We start from the raw sequence: 16,432 nt of genomic DNA on the forward strand, positions 1-16,432 counted from the left end.
CTCCTGTACGCCGCCAAAGATGGTTCTTAACACTCGTCGCTCGGATACTCCGAGTGTACGCAGGTCCTCCTCGAGCAATATCCATGTCTCATACCCGTAGAGAACAACCGGTCTAATGAGCGTCATATACAGGTTACACTTCGTGCGAGGGCTAAGTCTTCTCGACCGCAGTTGAGACCAAGATGTAAACATAAACGATGAGTCTCAGCAACCGATATCGCAGTTCATGTTGCCGAGTATGGACTACACAGAAAAAAAATCTGAATCCTTAACAACACTGAAATTGAAAACCTTTATCATTACATGACTTGGAACGCGATATATTAATGTAAATTAACAAAATAAAAAAAGTTGAATCCTTAACATAGGCTTTAGGAAATATAAAAAATCCTTCAGTGTATAACATACGGATAACGAACATAAGTAGCTTGAAAATATGATTCATTTCTTATCGGGTTTATTCCCGGTAGGAAATTTTAAAAACAGTACAGTTTCACTGTACGATTTTGTGATGAATTTGTTTGAATAACCGTTAGATGAGATGAATTTCGACTGAAATTGTTTGTAGTAAACGATGGTCTTCCAGAGCAAAAATTCCAATCGTTTTAAAACTTTTTTTACTACAAATTTCATGCCACAAACTCACTTTTTGATCGTTCTCGTTATCAGTCTTGTTCAAACTTACCAAAGAACAACAAACAACTCAATAAAATTACAATTACAAAAAAGCTGTGATCTACATGTCCAACCACTATTAGCAAAACTCCTTCCAGTATTTTTTCGGTTGAAGCTTTTACACAAGTCAACCAATTTTTTCATAAAATTTTGCTTAGATCACAGCTATATTTTTTTATAATTGTTAAAATGGATTTTTGAAAAAATTGTGATATTTCAAATTATACGAAAAATACATATTTCTCGATTCGGCGTCGTTTTTTCTGGTAAAAATATGGATTTGGCAAAGCGGAAATATATCGTTTGTACGGAAAACTTTGCTTAGATTTAGGTTTTTCAAAGAAATGATAGTTTAAATGCGGTTTTAAAATTCAACGAGTTTCTCCAATGATCAACCACAAACCGTATTCAGCTCACACCGGTACACTTTCACCCAACTCAGCAACAACGCAATTCTAAAGGTCACATCAAAATATGCTCAGAAGGGGAATTTTCTTTTCTGTCAACTCTATAAAAACTACAGTTAGCGTAGTTCAGACTTTTAAGATTAGTTTTTTGCATACTCTATATTTTTCGCTCATTCTTCTCCGTCTGGTTCACGGAACAGAAAAAAGAATAAGAGTGTGGAATCAACAATACACTCAGCAGGCAGCGGCAAGCTCTTTCTTACTGATAGTAGGTGTCCGGTCGACGGAACGAGAACAGCTTCCGGTAGCGCTTGTGATGGTACCGCTGGACCAGCGGGAAGCGAATCTTCGAATCGTGGAACTGCTTGATGTGAGCACGGCGCGTCTTGCTGGCCTCCACCGATTCGACCTTGATGATCTGCAAAGAGAGGTTGCCATTAAAATTTTACGTCTGTTCTTCAATGTAAAGAGTTCTGCGAAGGATTTTACTTCAACGAATACCCTTAGTTTAATCCTTTAATCCTGGTAGTTTAAATCCAAAATTACTCAGCATTATGAAAATGAATGACTGAATTCTGATCAACATTTAATGTGCTCTTTTGAACTGAAAAAAAATTATACCTCTGTCTAATATGTGTTGTGAGCCTGCCTGGTTGAATAATTCTACTGAGTCGAAGCAATCGAAAGATTCCCTTTAATTCAACCATGGTTCATGGTATAAAAAAAGTTCAGATACTGGTATTTTGATAGCAACTTACTATCTTCTTCAGTGAGCGCTTTTTATCGAATGACTTAATTCTGATTAACATTTAGGTAATCTGCATATTTAAACCTGTTTTTTTTGTTTCGATTATAATAGTCGTAATCGAAACAAAAAAAAAAAATAAATAAATAACAGAGGTATAAATATGCAGATTACCTAAATGTTATATATTTGTTAATTGTCTGGGTTTGAAAATAAATTAATATTCAAATTGTATTTTGAGTTTCACTTTGGATTATTGGCAACGCTATAACTAGAATTTAGATTAAAAATTCATTTTTCTCACATTAAACTTGGAATGCTTTGTAACAGTTTTCGTTATTTAGTTCATTCAAAGCTGATGTATTTTAAATTCAATGTTATTGCAAATGTTCCTCAGAAACTAGTAAGTACCACATAAACAATGGATGCTATTTCGGTTTTATGATACTTCGTCGATTTCATGTTATTAAACAAATTAAAATCCCTTTTCCTTCCTGACACTGAAAAACTAATTATCTATGAAAGTACAGATTAAAAACCCTGTCCTTCAGCTCGGAACTAGGTACTACTCACCCAACCCCCTGGCAACTTGACAGTTCTGGCGAGTTTCGTGTGCCTGATTCAAAATCGCAGATGTCGCATGTGTACCGCTTGTTTACATACTTTTCGTGCCATGCGTATAGAAAGGGCACATCATCAAATGTGGTGCGAATCAAGCAAATTCATAACTTTCGAATGAATGAAAAAAAGATTCAAGCGAAATTATTATTTTCATTCAATAATCTACCTGTTTTTACATTGTATAAGAACAGTTTTTCCATAAAACGGGAAATGTTCTGATATAATATGAAAATTTTGCCTATCTAGAATTATCATATGTATCGCAGTTAATGAAAATCACTTGATGATTGTTGTGGTAATGTTTTGTTTTACATTCATTGTGTGCGGTTGTCCTCAATAGTTTCGGTGGAAGGGATACTTGTCCCAAACAACAGCCGTATTTCAGTGAATTATTTTGATCAGTCCAGAAGTTTAAAACCTAATAAAGGACACACAGATTTACGTCTGTGTTCGACTTCGACTGAACTTTCGAAAACAGATTCATTTTACATATAACTGAGCAAAAATTTTTAAATTTGAATCGTTTTTCCATTTCTTGAATCAATTGAAATAAAAAATATTTCGATATGTGTCCTTCCGTCATGTTAAGCCGCTTGATTTTCGCTTTGACAGAACCAGAGAACCAGAAAAAACTGGCACACGCGATTTGCACTCTTAGCCACTACAACCCAAAATAAAGTTGTAATGCCGCAAAATCGGATGAAACTGGCTCCCGACGAAATTAAGTTCAGAGGAGTTTTCCCAAACTTGAGAATGAACGTCATTCTCGCAACTTAATTTTGGGGTGTTGTCATTCGGCAGGGATTTTTCGTTTCAAGAACCTTTTATCAAAAGGGATTATACATAGTTAAAAAGGGAAATTTTATTAGTTAGGATCAAAATTTTTATTTTATTAATGAAACCATGTTTCAAATCCTGCAACCACGGCAGGAATAGAGAACGCAATTTGATAAAAATTGAATCTTTCGGCATCGGAAAGCATGTATGAATTAATCCAGGTTCGTTTGTTGAGTTTGTAGAACGGAACTGATAGAAGTTTTCGGTTCAACCTGAACAAATCTCGTAAACCTGAAATGAAAAATGAAGATAGTTTAGAAAAGCGATAACAATAAGCAAGCAACTACTTATGAATACTATTTCTCACCTTCGTATTATAATTGGAACTTCTGAAAGCTATTCTAAATCGTTACTGGGAATGTCTATTTAGGATGGAACGGCTTTGGGGAAATCTTCCCGTGGTTTATCCTGTCACTGCAGTCTGTTCCGGGTGGCTTCTGCATAGTGCTATTTGTTAAGTTGGAGCTCCCTTCTACAGTGGGTGGAAGTACCGATTTCCCGAATAGTTTCTTCCTCCTTATGGCCTGCTAGTTTCCTTCCGTATATAGGTTAGATTTTTTAGTTACAAATCTGCCTGCAGCAGTGTCTTATACGAAGAAGATACGTCCGGAGAGTAAACGTTTCCTGGTAAATTCTCTAACAGATTAAAGAAAGCATATATTAAATTTTAATAATAATACTTACAACCTGTAGTCCAGAGTCCAGACATTTTTCTCGATTGCGATCACTTAGTTGTTTGGGAACACAACAAAACAAACCAAAAACAAAGGGAAATTTTTTTGGGGCGGTCAGTTCGGTCTACGAACTTTCTTTTTGGGGTATTGACAGCAACCCAAAATTAAGAATGTCAGCTGAACTTTGTTTTGATGCCCTGGCGTTCTTAATTTTGGGTTATTATTGTTCTGAGTGTGTATGGGAAACGTCAAGTTGCCAGGAGGTTGTACTCACCTGAATTGAATGGGCTCGGGCACGATGGCGGGAAGCCATGTCGCTGTAGCACTGGGTCACGGCGCCACCTACGGTCAGATCACGGTACTCGCGGTACATATTGTGGGTTCCAGATCGGGAATCATACCGCAGCCAGATGCCGAAGTTCTTTACCCGCAGCGGCGTCTTCTCCAGAATGCGTTTCACCGAAACGATCTCGCCGGTGGCCTTCTTGAACTTACGCAGCTGCCGCAGGAAATACCAGAACCGAGACTTGGCCACGATCTGGTCCGGAGCAAAAATATGCATCTTGAATAGAGGAGGATTCGGATCCTTCTCCGAGGGCAACTTGCGCCCGATCACCTGATATTCTTTCAGCTGAAAGCAGAATAAACAGTAAAACCAGGATCAATGAAGAGGTTAATCAGTCAACATTTTACAAAATCAGCCGCTTTGATTGAATGTTTTGCCGACCTCGAAAATCTACCACTGCCTAAACATCTCGTCATTCGAAAGATGAAATTAAACGGTTTTAATAAATGGTCAATATTTACACATTATAAAGATCACCGGTATTGTAAGACTTTTGTTCACGTATTCTGTCTTTAACCAAGATTCTTGATTTCGATGGCTTGAGGATGTAAACAAACCATCCTGGTTCACGAAAATTTATACCAACTTCAAAAACTATCATATCCCGATGACAAATCAACGTTAATACAAAACTAATGCAGATCTTCGATAAAGGCATGTAAAACTATTCAATTATGAAAGCTTCAGCGGCATAAAACACCAATAAATAACGAATTTTTAAGATTTTTACCACTCCTTTAGCTTTCATTTCGGCTGCGTTTCACAAAAGAGGAACCGGAAAAGGAATCTGTCAGACAGGTGAACCACTGAACTGCAAACGACAGCAGAAGCGAAGCGCCGCGTCGCGTTGGTTTTTTGACCATTTCGAAAGCAGCCCTGTTCGTATGCACTGAAAAAAAGGTTATGCAAAATAGCTAACTTTTTAAAAATTGTACCGCTGCAATGAAAGTTGGATTTTCCGCAATTTACCAGTTGAGTCAAAAAGCATATCTTTCAGATATCTTTCAACCATTTCCCATCGATTCCACCACTTTACACACACTGTGACGCTTGTTAGAGTTATTGACATTTTTTTTAAATAAGTTTTTTTACGTTCGTTTTCTCGGGACGTGTGGCCTTGTAAAAAGTGCGTCATTCCACTAATCACATTGTTTACAGATATTGTGCATTTTAATAATTTTTTTAGAAACGTTGCTGGTGAACTCTGACTGCTGAACACAGACTTCCGACAATCTATAGTAATTCAATTTCCTTTGTCGAATGTCGGAAGTCCGGACTTCCGAAGTAAAGTTTAGTGCTAACGCGATAATAATTGCGACTGCGAAACTTTGCGCGAAATCCAACTTTCAATGAAACCGTCAATATTTTTTTATTGTAGAAAATCTGAATGTTTTATTAAAACGAAACATTAATGTTAACCTGATACCCAGGTATTTTGGGGAATACTTTCTTCTATGTACTTCAAGTACTAGATTGTTGGCTGTCGGTTCACCAGCGGCGTTTTTAATATTTTTATTTAAATTCACAATTTTATATTGTGCATTAAAAATACATCTATAGAAACGTAGTTGGTTAGACTGACAGCAGATCACATCAGACTTCCGGCGATTTAGTACTGCATTCCCTTTGTCGGAAGTCCGGACTTCCGAAGTATTGTGAATTTTAATAATTTTTTTTTATAAAAAATCGCTAGTAAACTTGTGGTATAATAGCGCCAGCACTAAATTTTACTTCGGAAGTCCGGACTTCCGACTTCCGACAAGGAAAAGAGAAGTACTAGATTGTCGGAAGTCTGTGTTTTGTTGCCAGTTCACCAACAACGTTTCTAAAAAAAATATTTAAATTCACAATAACACAACACAGACTTCCGACAATCTAGTACCTACTTCTCTTTTCTTTTTTTCTACTTCACTTGTCTTGGTCGGAAGTCCGGACTTCCGAAGTAAAATTTAGCTATTATAAAATTTAGTGCTGGTGCGACTTCCGAAAGACTTCCGACAAAGAAAAGTGAAGTACTAGATTGTCGGAAGTCTATATTTTGTTGCCAGTTCACCAGTGACGTTTCTAAAAATTTTATTTAAATTCATGCACAAATCTGCACAAATACGTGATCTTCCGCAGATTGAACAGGTAGAATTTAAGCTCTTAACATAGCTTTTCGTTTGAGCGTGTCGCTCAGTTCTGTGAACGCAAAATCAAAGTCGTCATTGTTCTTGCTTAAAGAGACTACATACAAAGAGGCGCAGTCTGATCCCTTTTGAAATAATAAGCTTGCAACCCTGCTGTAGGGCTGCCTTTAAGACTGCTTGGTTTTGCTCGATTGGAATGACACTGACAGAAATTCGAAAATTCCAATCGAGACATTTCGTCTCTTTGTTTACTATAGGCTCGTTATTCTTGCTTCGCGATGAAATTTCACAAGTTTTAATCGGAAAATCAATTTCATATCGTGAAAAAAGTTATATTTGAGTGTTTTTCATTAGTTTGTTCCTGCTGAAAGAGCTTACGCGTTTACGAGATAAAGCATACGTGACAACATGAGTGCTGATAGTGGCATCATCCGATTAACACGGGGGCTTCGTAGTTGAAGGGCAAAAAATTCCCTCTACCTTGGATCTTTTCCTTGTTTTTTTTTTTAATATTGTTTCCTCAAAAAAAATCTTGTTCCCTAGCTTTCCGGGTGGAAAAAGTGGTACCACTCATTTCTCCGTTTACGCACCTATGTAGAATGAACCGTTCCGATGTTTCGGAACTACCAGCAATGACGTCGGAATCCGTCCCGGAACGCCCGTCGTTACCCTCCGGGGAGCTTCCGGAGGCGCTCGTCAGTGATGACGAACATGAGGAGGGTGAAATTGAAGACGATGAGGATGGTTTACAGTATGAAGATATCAGCTCGGACGAGGAGTTTAACATCCGGGAACGGATTGCTCAGCTGGAACGGCTGGATGAAAAGTTGGGCAGACGAATGTCACAGATATCAGCCGAGATTAGGGCCTCGAATTATGGTAATATTATGCTTTTGTGTTTGAACCTAGTAGGACGCTTTCGTCTCTGAACTCGTTAATTTGAAAAGTCTCGGACCTTCGATATTTTGAAGAGCTCGAATCACAGGTCGTTAAATAAAATTAGAGAAAGAGTTGAGCATAGTTTGATTTGCTGCAGAATACATTGAAGTACATCCAGGACAATTGTAACATTTATAAAAAAAGCAAACAAATTTTATGATTTTGAAACATACAAAAATCTTATAGCACAGAACTTTTTGGAAATGTAGGTCAAGAATAGAATGTCAAAAAACAAAACCTTGTGGCTGGAACTCTTCTTGGTACCAGGACCCTTGCAATGAGCTCATTTGGTATTTAGTTTTAAGGGAATGCTCGAATTAATAAGGAAATCTGGATTGTTTCTCGAGATCAGTATTTTGTCACCCAAGATCCCCAAATGTACGGATGATTTGTCCTACGATGTTGGTTATCTGAAACAACACGGAATTTTAAAAAAAAAACTTTGAAATGATTCGAGCTTAGGCAAACAAAATATTACAGTTAAAAGAGAGGTTTTCCGAGCTTTATGGCAAGCCATTATAACTGGCAACTGCCTCAAGAAGAGTTTGAAGAACTGCCTCGAGAAGATTTTAAAAACAATGATTGGACTAGAGCCGAGAAAATATTTAACAAAATTTTTTTGTTTGTGTTTGTGCTAAGGTTTTTCTGGTCATACCAAACTGAAAAGGTCTGCATCGTTTGAATGAGCCTAAATGCGAAGACTACGGAACTGTAGTCTGCGTTTAAAATCTCTTATCAATAAATGTTTGCAAGCATGATTTTTATATTTTGAAATAATGATGAACTCGATATGGTTTGCCACTCAGTTTGGTGTACCCTTTTGTTGCTTGCTCGAAAAATGTATTTTTTTGTTAAGTTAATAGTCAAAGTTCAGTAGAATACAACGGAACGATCATAAGCTTAGGTAAAATGATGTAGGCGATTACCAAGATAGCTCATGATCACATCGGTTGGCAGATGACAGGGTTTGGCTACTTTAAAAAGTCAGTTTACTATTTGAAGATGAATAATCTTTTTTTACTTTATAGATTTACGAACAATTTTTGTTGTACGTTGGAAAGTGTGTCTACATCTCTTAAACAATAATATATTTCCGCAACTTTCCCAAGCAAAACATTCGGTGTTGCGTTTGTTACACCACATACTGCTCTCATGACAAATATCCTTCCCACCTAGAACAAACTAAGAGTACCCACGGTTCCAAGGATAAATCGAGCAGCGAAATTGGCAGCATCGCGAACAAGGAAAACTACGAATGCATATCGGATGAGGAGGACGTTGAATTCTACCTGCAACATATTGAACCACTTCCCAAACCAAAACGCGTAGCAACAACAACAGCTCGACGAAAGTCGTCGCACTCCGCGATCCGTTACGCTAACCACGGCGGCAGACAAACAACCAGTGGTAATCGCCAAAGTCGGTCATCTAGCAGCATCAATGCTCGACGTCGCCGGGGTGAAACCGACAGTGGCTTCAATGGCAATGAGTCTTCCAGAAGGAAACGTAAACATGAAGTTGGTTCTGGTTCGACTCGCAGACCACCGACGATCTCCGTTAGCAATAGTGGCCATCATCGGAGGAGAAAAAGGCGCAAGATCCAGTCAAATGTTCCGCCGAACACAGTGAACTTGGCTGAGTCGACATCCGACTCGGAACAAGAGTATTACTTAGATCGAGCACGTTTACAGGCTGCCTGTTCTATAAGCGGGCGTAAGCGAAAAACTGATAAGGAAAATTGGGATGCGCTGCGAATGAAACTTTCGCTGGAAAAAAGAAATAAAGAAAAACAAAATCAGGAGGTAGCGACACCAGCTCAACCGGAAATAGTGCTAGACGATGATGATGAAGAAGAGGAGGAAGACGAAGAGGTACTTCAGCTTCGGTTGCAAGCTTTACAAACGAAAGCCGAGCTAAAGGAAGTAAATGATTTGTCGGACCAGCAACCTGTACTGGATCTACATATGGAAGAACAGGAACTGCGGATGCTAGCCTTACAATCAGCCTTCACTAAAAAACATCAAAAAAGACTGAAAAAAAGACAGCAAGAAAGACCATATTCGCCAAGCGATGAAATATCGCTACTATCTCCAGTTGATGAGCTGCCTGCGACTGAAAACGACATACTGGCCAGATATGAGGATGATGACATCCAAATAATCGATGTTCCACCGGAGACGGTCGAAATCGATGATAGTTCTTCCGATGAAGGCAAACCAGTCCAAACGAGTCCTTCGCCGTGCACATTGATTGGTTCAAATCATCCAGAAATTATTCATGAATCAGCTGTGGAAAATGAATTTCAAGTTTTGTGTAGCAGTTCCCATCAGGATGCGAATGCTGTAGATTGTGAGCAGCAAGTTGCTGAACTAGAGGCTCCTCCGCCACCGATTATTGGTGCAATTCAGAATAGTGGACACGAAGATGAAGACGAGGAATCGTTACGAAGTGTTCTTTTATCTAAGATGTCTGAGAAAAGGCAACCGGATCCAGACGACAGACCTTTAACACCTGATTCTATGGGTGAAGAAGAAGCAGCTGCTCTGAGAGATCTCATCCTTTCTAAAATGAATAACAATCGAAAGCCTGGAAAAACTATGTCTCAATTGGAAACTTCTCCTCAGTCATCGGAAATATCCGAATTAGTGGAAAAATCTCTGGAAGCCACAAGTGCTTTTCAAGATGCTAGTCCACCTGCCACTGAACTTCGAACGACCCCCACTTTGTCCGTTGCTTCAAATATCAACCAACAATCAAAAGTAACCTTCAGTTCAAACCTGATCACTCTGATAGGCAAACAAAAAGTACCTCGCAAAAAACGTAAAAAATCGGAAACGAAAGCGATCCAAAAGGCTGCATTGAAAAAGGTTGTTGGACCTCCTCTAGCCATAGCAGCTCCGCCTCCATCCAGGACTTTAGTGAAGGCCCCGATCGCTAGAATTGCTCCACCGCCAATTCGACCGCCCGTAATTCAGCCACCGAAAAGCATCCTTAAAACTACGACTACCAAACTGATAAACAATCCAAACAAATTAGTCAACCTGAACATCGTCACGCGATCGAATTCTCCCAAAGAAAAAGCAGGTCTGCTGGAAAGTTACGTTTCAAAGCCTGTCCCTAAGATGATTATCCAGCTGGGTAACTCCGATTCGGATTCCGACCTCGAGAACTACCCTGCTCCCGATCCTGAACCATTAGTCGACTGTAATGAGATGCTGCGAAACATCGACAATGCAAGCCCCTCAAGGGTAACGCTAGAAAGCCCCAATTATTCCCCCGTTCCACCGCAAATGACCACTACACTAAACAATCAAGATGCAGAGCTTTCCGGTAAGGTAAACGATAAAGCGTTTGAAGTAAGATTAGATCAATTTTTGAAAAATGTACGAAGTAAAATCGACCAAAATCAAACGGGCAAGGATCGAAACGAGCTAGAAACAGTCGTCGGGGACGCTGAAAGCATGCCTGTAAAATCTGTCGCTGGTTGTAGTACGCCAAGTTCTGGTACGGGAAGTGGTAATGTCGCTAGTGGAAAATACGTCCGAAAACCGATTGTCGCACCTAGTCCCAACACACCGCTGGTAAGTTTAATCTGAGAAAATAAACAGGTTCTTTCATTTGCAGCCCTTAATTCCTGGGTAACACGAGGCGTGCTGATGTGCATTTGTCGTGTTACCTTTCCCACCAAACCATATGTGTTTTTTGTTTCGTTCTTCCCAACCAGGCAGTACGCCATTTGCCCGAATCTGCCCAACTGGAGTATCGACGTCTAATAGCTCGAATGGCACAGTTGGAAAAACGAAAGCTTCAACGAGTATCAGCCGTAATACCAAACCAACTACCTCCGCTAACAAAAACAATCATAAACACGGTTTCGGCTCCGAAACCCGACGCAGAAACCAAAGAAGATGAAAATACTAGCGATCTGATTGTCACAGTAAATCACGATCGACGGGACGTTGTTGAGAAATCTACCGGTAGAAACAAATTGCTTCCACCAGCACCACCACCACCCCCACATATATCGCACAGTAAGAAAGAGACCAGCGATACGCTCGTCAAGCGTGTGCTCATCAACAACACTGTCATTGCTGAGCGCAGAAGCCATTCGCCCACCACTGCTGTTGTAATCAACAATCAAAATCCGTCACCGAGAACGGTTGTTGCTAGCCCAATGCTGTCCCAACAGAATACCAAAGATCTTGCTGTGCACTACCAATCTATGAGCGATCACCCGGAGCCCGAGACCGAAGACGAAACCAGCAGCCTAAAAGAGGTTCTCGATCGGTTGGCTACATTCAAGGAGGAAGATCAATTGCAAGTGCTTACACTGGCCGAGAATCGCTTCGAAGTTCACAGGTAAGCCAATGAATCACAGTAGGTCCCAACGCCCGGAAAGTCGTTTCTCCGGTTGTAACAAAAACAAAAAACGTGACATTACTACATCATTACTTTTAAAAAATACTGGGGTTCTGAATTTTTTTCTGGCGATTTACATTCTTGGAAACGTTTTTGGGAAAATGGCTTAGTTTATATGAATATAGGAATCACGAGTAAAACTTACTATTTATATTGATTCTCTTTTCTGCTATGAAATGCAGCAAACGATTCCGAGGGGAACTTTCCGATCTTATATCGACGGTGGCAATAGCTCAGGGCGAGCGCCAGAAGCAGTACGATTTGGAAAACAAGGTTGACTTCCTGAAGGAGAAACTGCAGATTCTGGAACGGGCGCTGGATTTTCACCGCCGGCGGATGTCGGAGATTTTTCCCGCTCTGCACCAGTCCCACACGGCGGTCATGGCCAGCCGCAAGCGGTCAATCGAGCTGAACAATCTGTGCGAGGCCATCGGACGCGAGGTGAAGGGCGAAAGTTATCGGTAAGTGTTTGCCCCTTTGTATCCCATTTTTCTGAAAACGTTTTCAAATAGGCCATTCAGATGCATCCATTCCCCATATTATCTACAACGTTTCGGAATGATTTTCGGAGCTGAGAAGTATCTCAGAAAAAGACCAGTGTTTAATCGTCCTGTGAGTCCAAAACAGTTTTCTCCCAAATTTGGCAGAGATGTTTGGTGCCATTTCAGACCCAATGATTGAGTAAAATAAGTGATTTGATGGAATTGTGTCTTCCGCTGTCTACCAACCACCGAGCAAAGCCTGGTTCTTGACACTAAGATAAGATTTCATTCCCCTTACTAAGCTAATAGAGGTATGGCCACCAGCTTCGCCATCTTATCTCCAAACGCGTTCTACAAATGCATCAGTGTCAGCCACCGTGATACTACCTACCCCATCAGTGTGCACACTAAGATTGCAAATTACCCCCTCGGGATAATGACTCTTCGAACCACAGGGAAATGGCTGATATTGAACGAAATTCGTATGGGAATCTTCCCGAATCCCAGGACGCTTCATTTCTCCTGAAATTCTTGACAACATTCCAACGAATGCACAGGTACTCCAACAATTGTCCTGTATCACGGGGAAACATTAAGGAAAGATTAAGTGTGTGCGCCAATTTTATAAGATATTATAATATATTATTTTTACGGGACACGGGACACGGTACACTAGTTTGAACAGTTCACAACAATCCTCACCTGCTGGGCGATTGAGATAGATTTGCGAATTCCATCCAAGAAATACGTTGTCCCAATTAAAAGCGCGAACGTCGTTCCCATGATGTGAAATTACCTACCAGTGCGTGCCATCGCAATCTTTACCCTTTGAGGTGGAATGCAAACAAGATACTCTAACGCAAACAATTGGTTGATCATATTTCTATTCTGCAGTTGTCAAGCGCTTGAGCTTAAATTTGCGAATTCTACCCAAGTATTATGCTCTCGTTTGGAGCGTTGAAATGGGATATAAGGTAGAATAATACTCATTAAGTGTTTGTGCCAATCTTCACCACTTTAGGAAGAATATAGACATGGTACTTCAACGCAAACAATTGGAGAGCAACAATTTTACAGTTGTCGAGGCCATTGAGTTTAACTATGGGTTGGTAATCCTGATCCAGCACCAATGGGATCCCGCTTCATAAGCCTCAGGGCCGGCAATCCAGGTTCTAGCTAGTAACAAGAGAACACTATGCGTTGTAGAAACGAACTTTCCCGTCTATCAATCCATCATTACCGTTTGAGGCGCATCGTAAGACAAGATACTCTAACGCAAACAATTGGTTGGTAACAATTATGCGCTTGCCGAGTGCTTGAGCTAGTAATTGAAATGGGATAGAGTAGTCATTTTGTGTGCCAGCAGTATTGTCAATCTTTACCTCTCAAGGTGGAATATAGACGAGGTACTCCAACGCCAAAAATAGTTGGTGACAGTTCTGCACTTTTCGAACGATTAAGGTAGAACATTTGAATTCTTATCAAGTAATATGGGCTCCCGTTTAGATGGTTTTAGTCATCAAAGGGTCAACCAGAAGGGTAACAAAAAGTTGGAAACACCATTTGCGGAAACGTAGAATAAATTTGGTTAAAACTCTCGCTAACACATTTCGAATACAAATTTCAGATCCCCGACCAATGCGCGAGAAGAAATACGCTATCAACTGAAGGAACTGACGGTTCAAACAAAAAAGTTAAAAAATATGAAGAAATTATCATTGGAAGAGTTTAAGCAAATAACCTCAGAAAAGCGCCAGCAATTGATAGAAATGCGAAGGCAAGAAATGTGCAACTCAACAAAACAACAAACTGCACCTGCCGTGATATCGCCGAAGACGACGGCGACAACGACGGAAGAGAATCATGAGCCCGTCCAAAACGATTCCACCATTGAACAGAGAACAATCGATTCGTCCAATGAGCGTCCCACAAACGATTCCGAGGCGGTTACTCCGTTACAGCCGGAAACATCAACCGAGCCTCACTGTACTACTGTTTTCGAACTGGCTGACGGCCGGCTAGATGAAGATGTCGCTAAATCTGCGCTGGCCAAGTACAACTCACCCTTGGCATCGCTGAAAAATCAGAGGTTAGTAGTGAATCGCGTTTTCGCTCCAAAACATACTTCCCTAGACATCATATGTACCTACAGACGTGTAGCCTTATTTGATCGATGTTATTTTTGCGTGTTTGGCAATTTTTTTTTTCTCTTGAAATTTTTTTTCTAGTGCACTAAACATTCCGGACGGAGTAATTTGTCCCTACATGATGCGTGGCGAGTGTGTCGATCGGGACTGTAAATTTGTACATTTTCAATAGCGTTATATCCTCCGCTGGAAACCCTATTACGTATTCCTATTGCTTCCTTTCCTTCACGTTGTTTAATCCCAAACTCGTACGCTTTCCTTCTTGGTCCAATTTACTAACGCACACACACACTCTCTTTGTGTGAATATTTTCACATCCCTACCCAATCCCTAAACCCATTCTTTCCTCAGGACACCCGACTCTATTACCTGTACTATTTTTCCCTAAGTACCCTTTCAAATGACCTCACTAAATTTTGACGGACTGAGAATTTAAAAAAAGGAACCTTTTTAAAACGTATAAGTGACTCAGGACAAACTAAGGGAAAACCCATCAAAAAAGAACGTGAAAGAAAAGTGATGATGCTTGAAGAAGCGAAGATTGGTCTAATCGGTTACCACGACTAGGAAAGTGCTGCGGCGTGATGCCAAACTAAAAACATAAAAAATACTTATGCAAACGATGCACAGTGCTGCTTTCAAAGGCATAATCGGTTGAAAGTGTGGTAGACCGCAGGGAGTTATCGTTACCCGGATACATACCTACTACAAGACAAGTGAATTGATTGCGCTGGAGATGTGGTTTGACAACCGAAGAAAAAAAGTCATTGCCATAGAGAACCGATTGCGATTTCGCTTTTGGGTTACTTTTAGTAAAGGAGGTTTAAGTTAGTGATCGTTATAGAGTTTTTGATTCTATTATCTTTTTTTTTATTGTTTCAATCAATTCATTATTATGATTTCAATTAAATTGTCTTACAAGTAAGCTAACGTTGACGTGTATATTGCATTGATTTCGGTTCTGTCTGATACAACTACCTGTAGCGTGCGTTTGAGTTAGTGCGTTTAAGCCATAAACTGCTTTCGATGGAATAACTCACTGTGATGAAATGTTGTAGAAGAGATGACCTAAGTGAAACAAACAAACACAACTCAACAACAGGAAGTGAAAAACCTAGTGATGAACACGTTACCTGTTAGGTATTCATATATCTGAATGTTATGAAGAAATAAAAACAAAACAAGTTTTGTAAGAAAAAAAATTTCAATAAAGAAGCCAAAAGTATACTGGGTGGTTCCAATTCAATGTTCCGAAACATCATTTCAAAACTATGTCGAGTTACTTTCAACGAACACGTTTTAAGACTTATTCAACGGCAAGGGCCGTTTGATGAGTTTTTACGAAGTAGAGAGAAGAACTTTCATAAAATTCGATTGGTCCCGAGAGGAAAAAGTGGTTCATACTACTGCCAGGACGCAATGACGATACCTACTCAGGAAATAAGAAAAAAAAGTAGGTAAGTCTTCTCGTCTATATTTTCTTGGATGATTTAGTATAGTACAATAGAACGATTTCGGATTTCTGACGAATGGTTTTTGGAAAGAATGTGGCAGAAATATAAGGTACACCGGGGCAAGTGCAAACTCGGGGCAAGTGCAAACGTTCAACTTTTCTCTGTTACAAAAAAAGTAAAAAATATTTCTTCTTCCAGAAATTGTTGTTTAGACCCAAACAAACAATCTGACATAGATAAACTAAACTTTCTTTAAATTTTTCACTAAAAACGCGGCACTGTTTGATCACTCACGAATTCAAGTACGTACTAGACATGAACAGTGTGTTTTTGTTTTGCATATTTTGGCTACAAAAAAGGGCATTCAAATCCGAATTTTCGTTAAAAGGTGAGTGTTTGAGACCGATATTCAAGTGAAAGAAGAAAATTTATGATAAATTTTCATTACACCCCGAAAGTGTGAAAATAATATTCGCTCTTGTCAACCCACACTGTGGGGCAAGTGCAAACGACACTACCGGGGTAAGTGCAAACGCACCTTTAAGCCATGCAACATC

General features: G+C 39.8%; 2 protein-coding genes across 2 annotated transcripts; one reads left to right on the top strand and one right to left on the bottom strand.

Moving 5' to 3' along the window:
• Positions 1-1,222: 1,222 nt before the first annotated feature.
• LOC129744940 (60S ribosomal protein L18a) lies at positions 1,223-5,147 on the bottom strand. The gene is made up of 3 exons (XM_055737725.1): positions 5,036-5,147; positions 4,234-4,590; positions 1,223-1,500 (listed from the first exon to the last, which is right to left on the bottom strand). The coding sequence occupies exons 1-3, from the start codon at positions 5,051-5,053 to the stop codon at positions 1,342-1,344; spliced, it is 534 nt and encodes a 177-aa protein (XP_055593700.1). The 5' UTR covers positions 5,054-5,147; the 3' UTR covers positions 1,223-1,341.
• Positions 5,148-6,676: 1,529 nt separating this feature from the next.
• LOC129745185 (uncharacterized) lies at positions 6,677-15,648 on the top strand. Its single transcript, XM_055738110.1, has 6 exons — positions 6,677-7,313; positions 8,550-10,954; positions 11,098-11,732; positions 11,975-12,253; positions 13,902-14,363; positions 14,503-15,648. The coding sequence occupies exons 1-6, from the start codon at positions 7,034-7,036 to the stop codon at positions 14,591-14,593; spliced, it is 4,152 nt and encodes a 1,383-aa protein (XP_055594085.1). The 5' UTR covers positions 6,677-7,033; the 3' UTR covers positions 14,594-15,648.
• The last annotated feature ends 784 nt before the right edge of the window (positions 15,649-16,432 follow it).

The sequence above is a fragment of the Uranotaenia lowii genome, chromosome 2 (genome assembly GCF_029784155.1).
Source record: "Uranotaenia lowii strain MFRU-FL chromosome 2, ASM2978415v1, whole genome shotgun sequence".
NCBI lineage: Eukaryota > Metazoa > Arthropoda > Insecta > Diptera > Culicidae > Uranotaenia > Uranotaenia lowii.

Excerpts from the sequence above, each read along its gene's own strand:
- LOC129745185 (XM_055738110.1), top strand. The coding sequence starts at position 7,034 with ATGAACCGTTCCGATGTTTCGGAACTACCAGCAATGACGTCGGAATCC. Across the intron at positions 7,314-8,549 it reads GATTAGGGCCTCGAATTATG|AACAAACTAAGAGTACCCAC; the intron begins GTAATATTATGC and ends CTTCCCACCTAG. Across the intron at positions 14,364-14,502 it reads GCATCGCTGAAAAATCAGAG|TGCACTAAACATTCCGGACG; the intron begins GTTAGTAGTGAA and ends TTTTTTTTCTAG.
- LOC129744940 (XM_055737725.1), bottom strand. Across the intron at positions 1,501-4,233 it reads CCCGAGCCCATTCAATTCAG|ATCATCAAGGTCGAATCGGT; the intron begins GTGAGTACAACC and ends CTCTCTTTGCAG.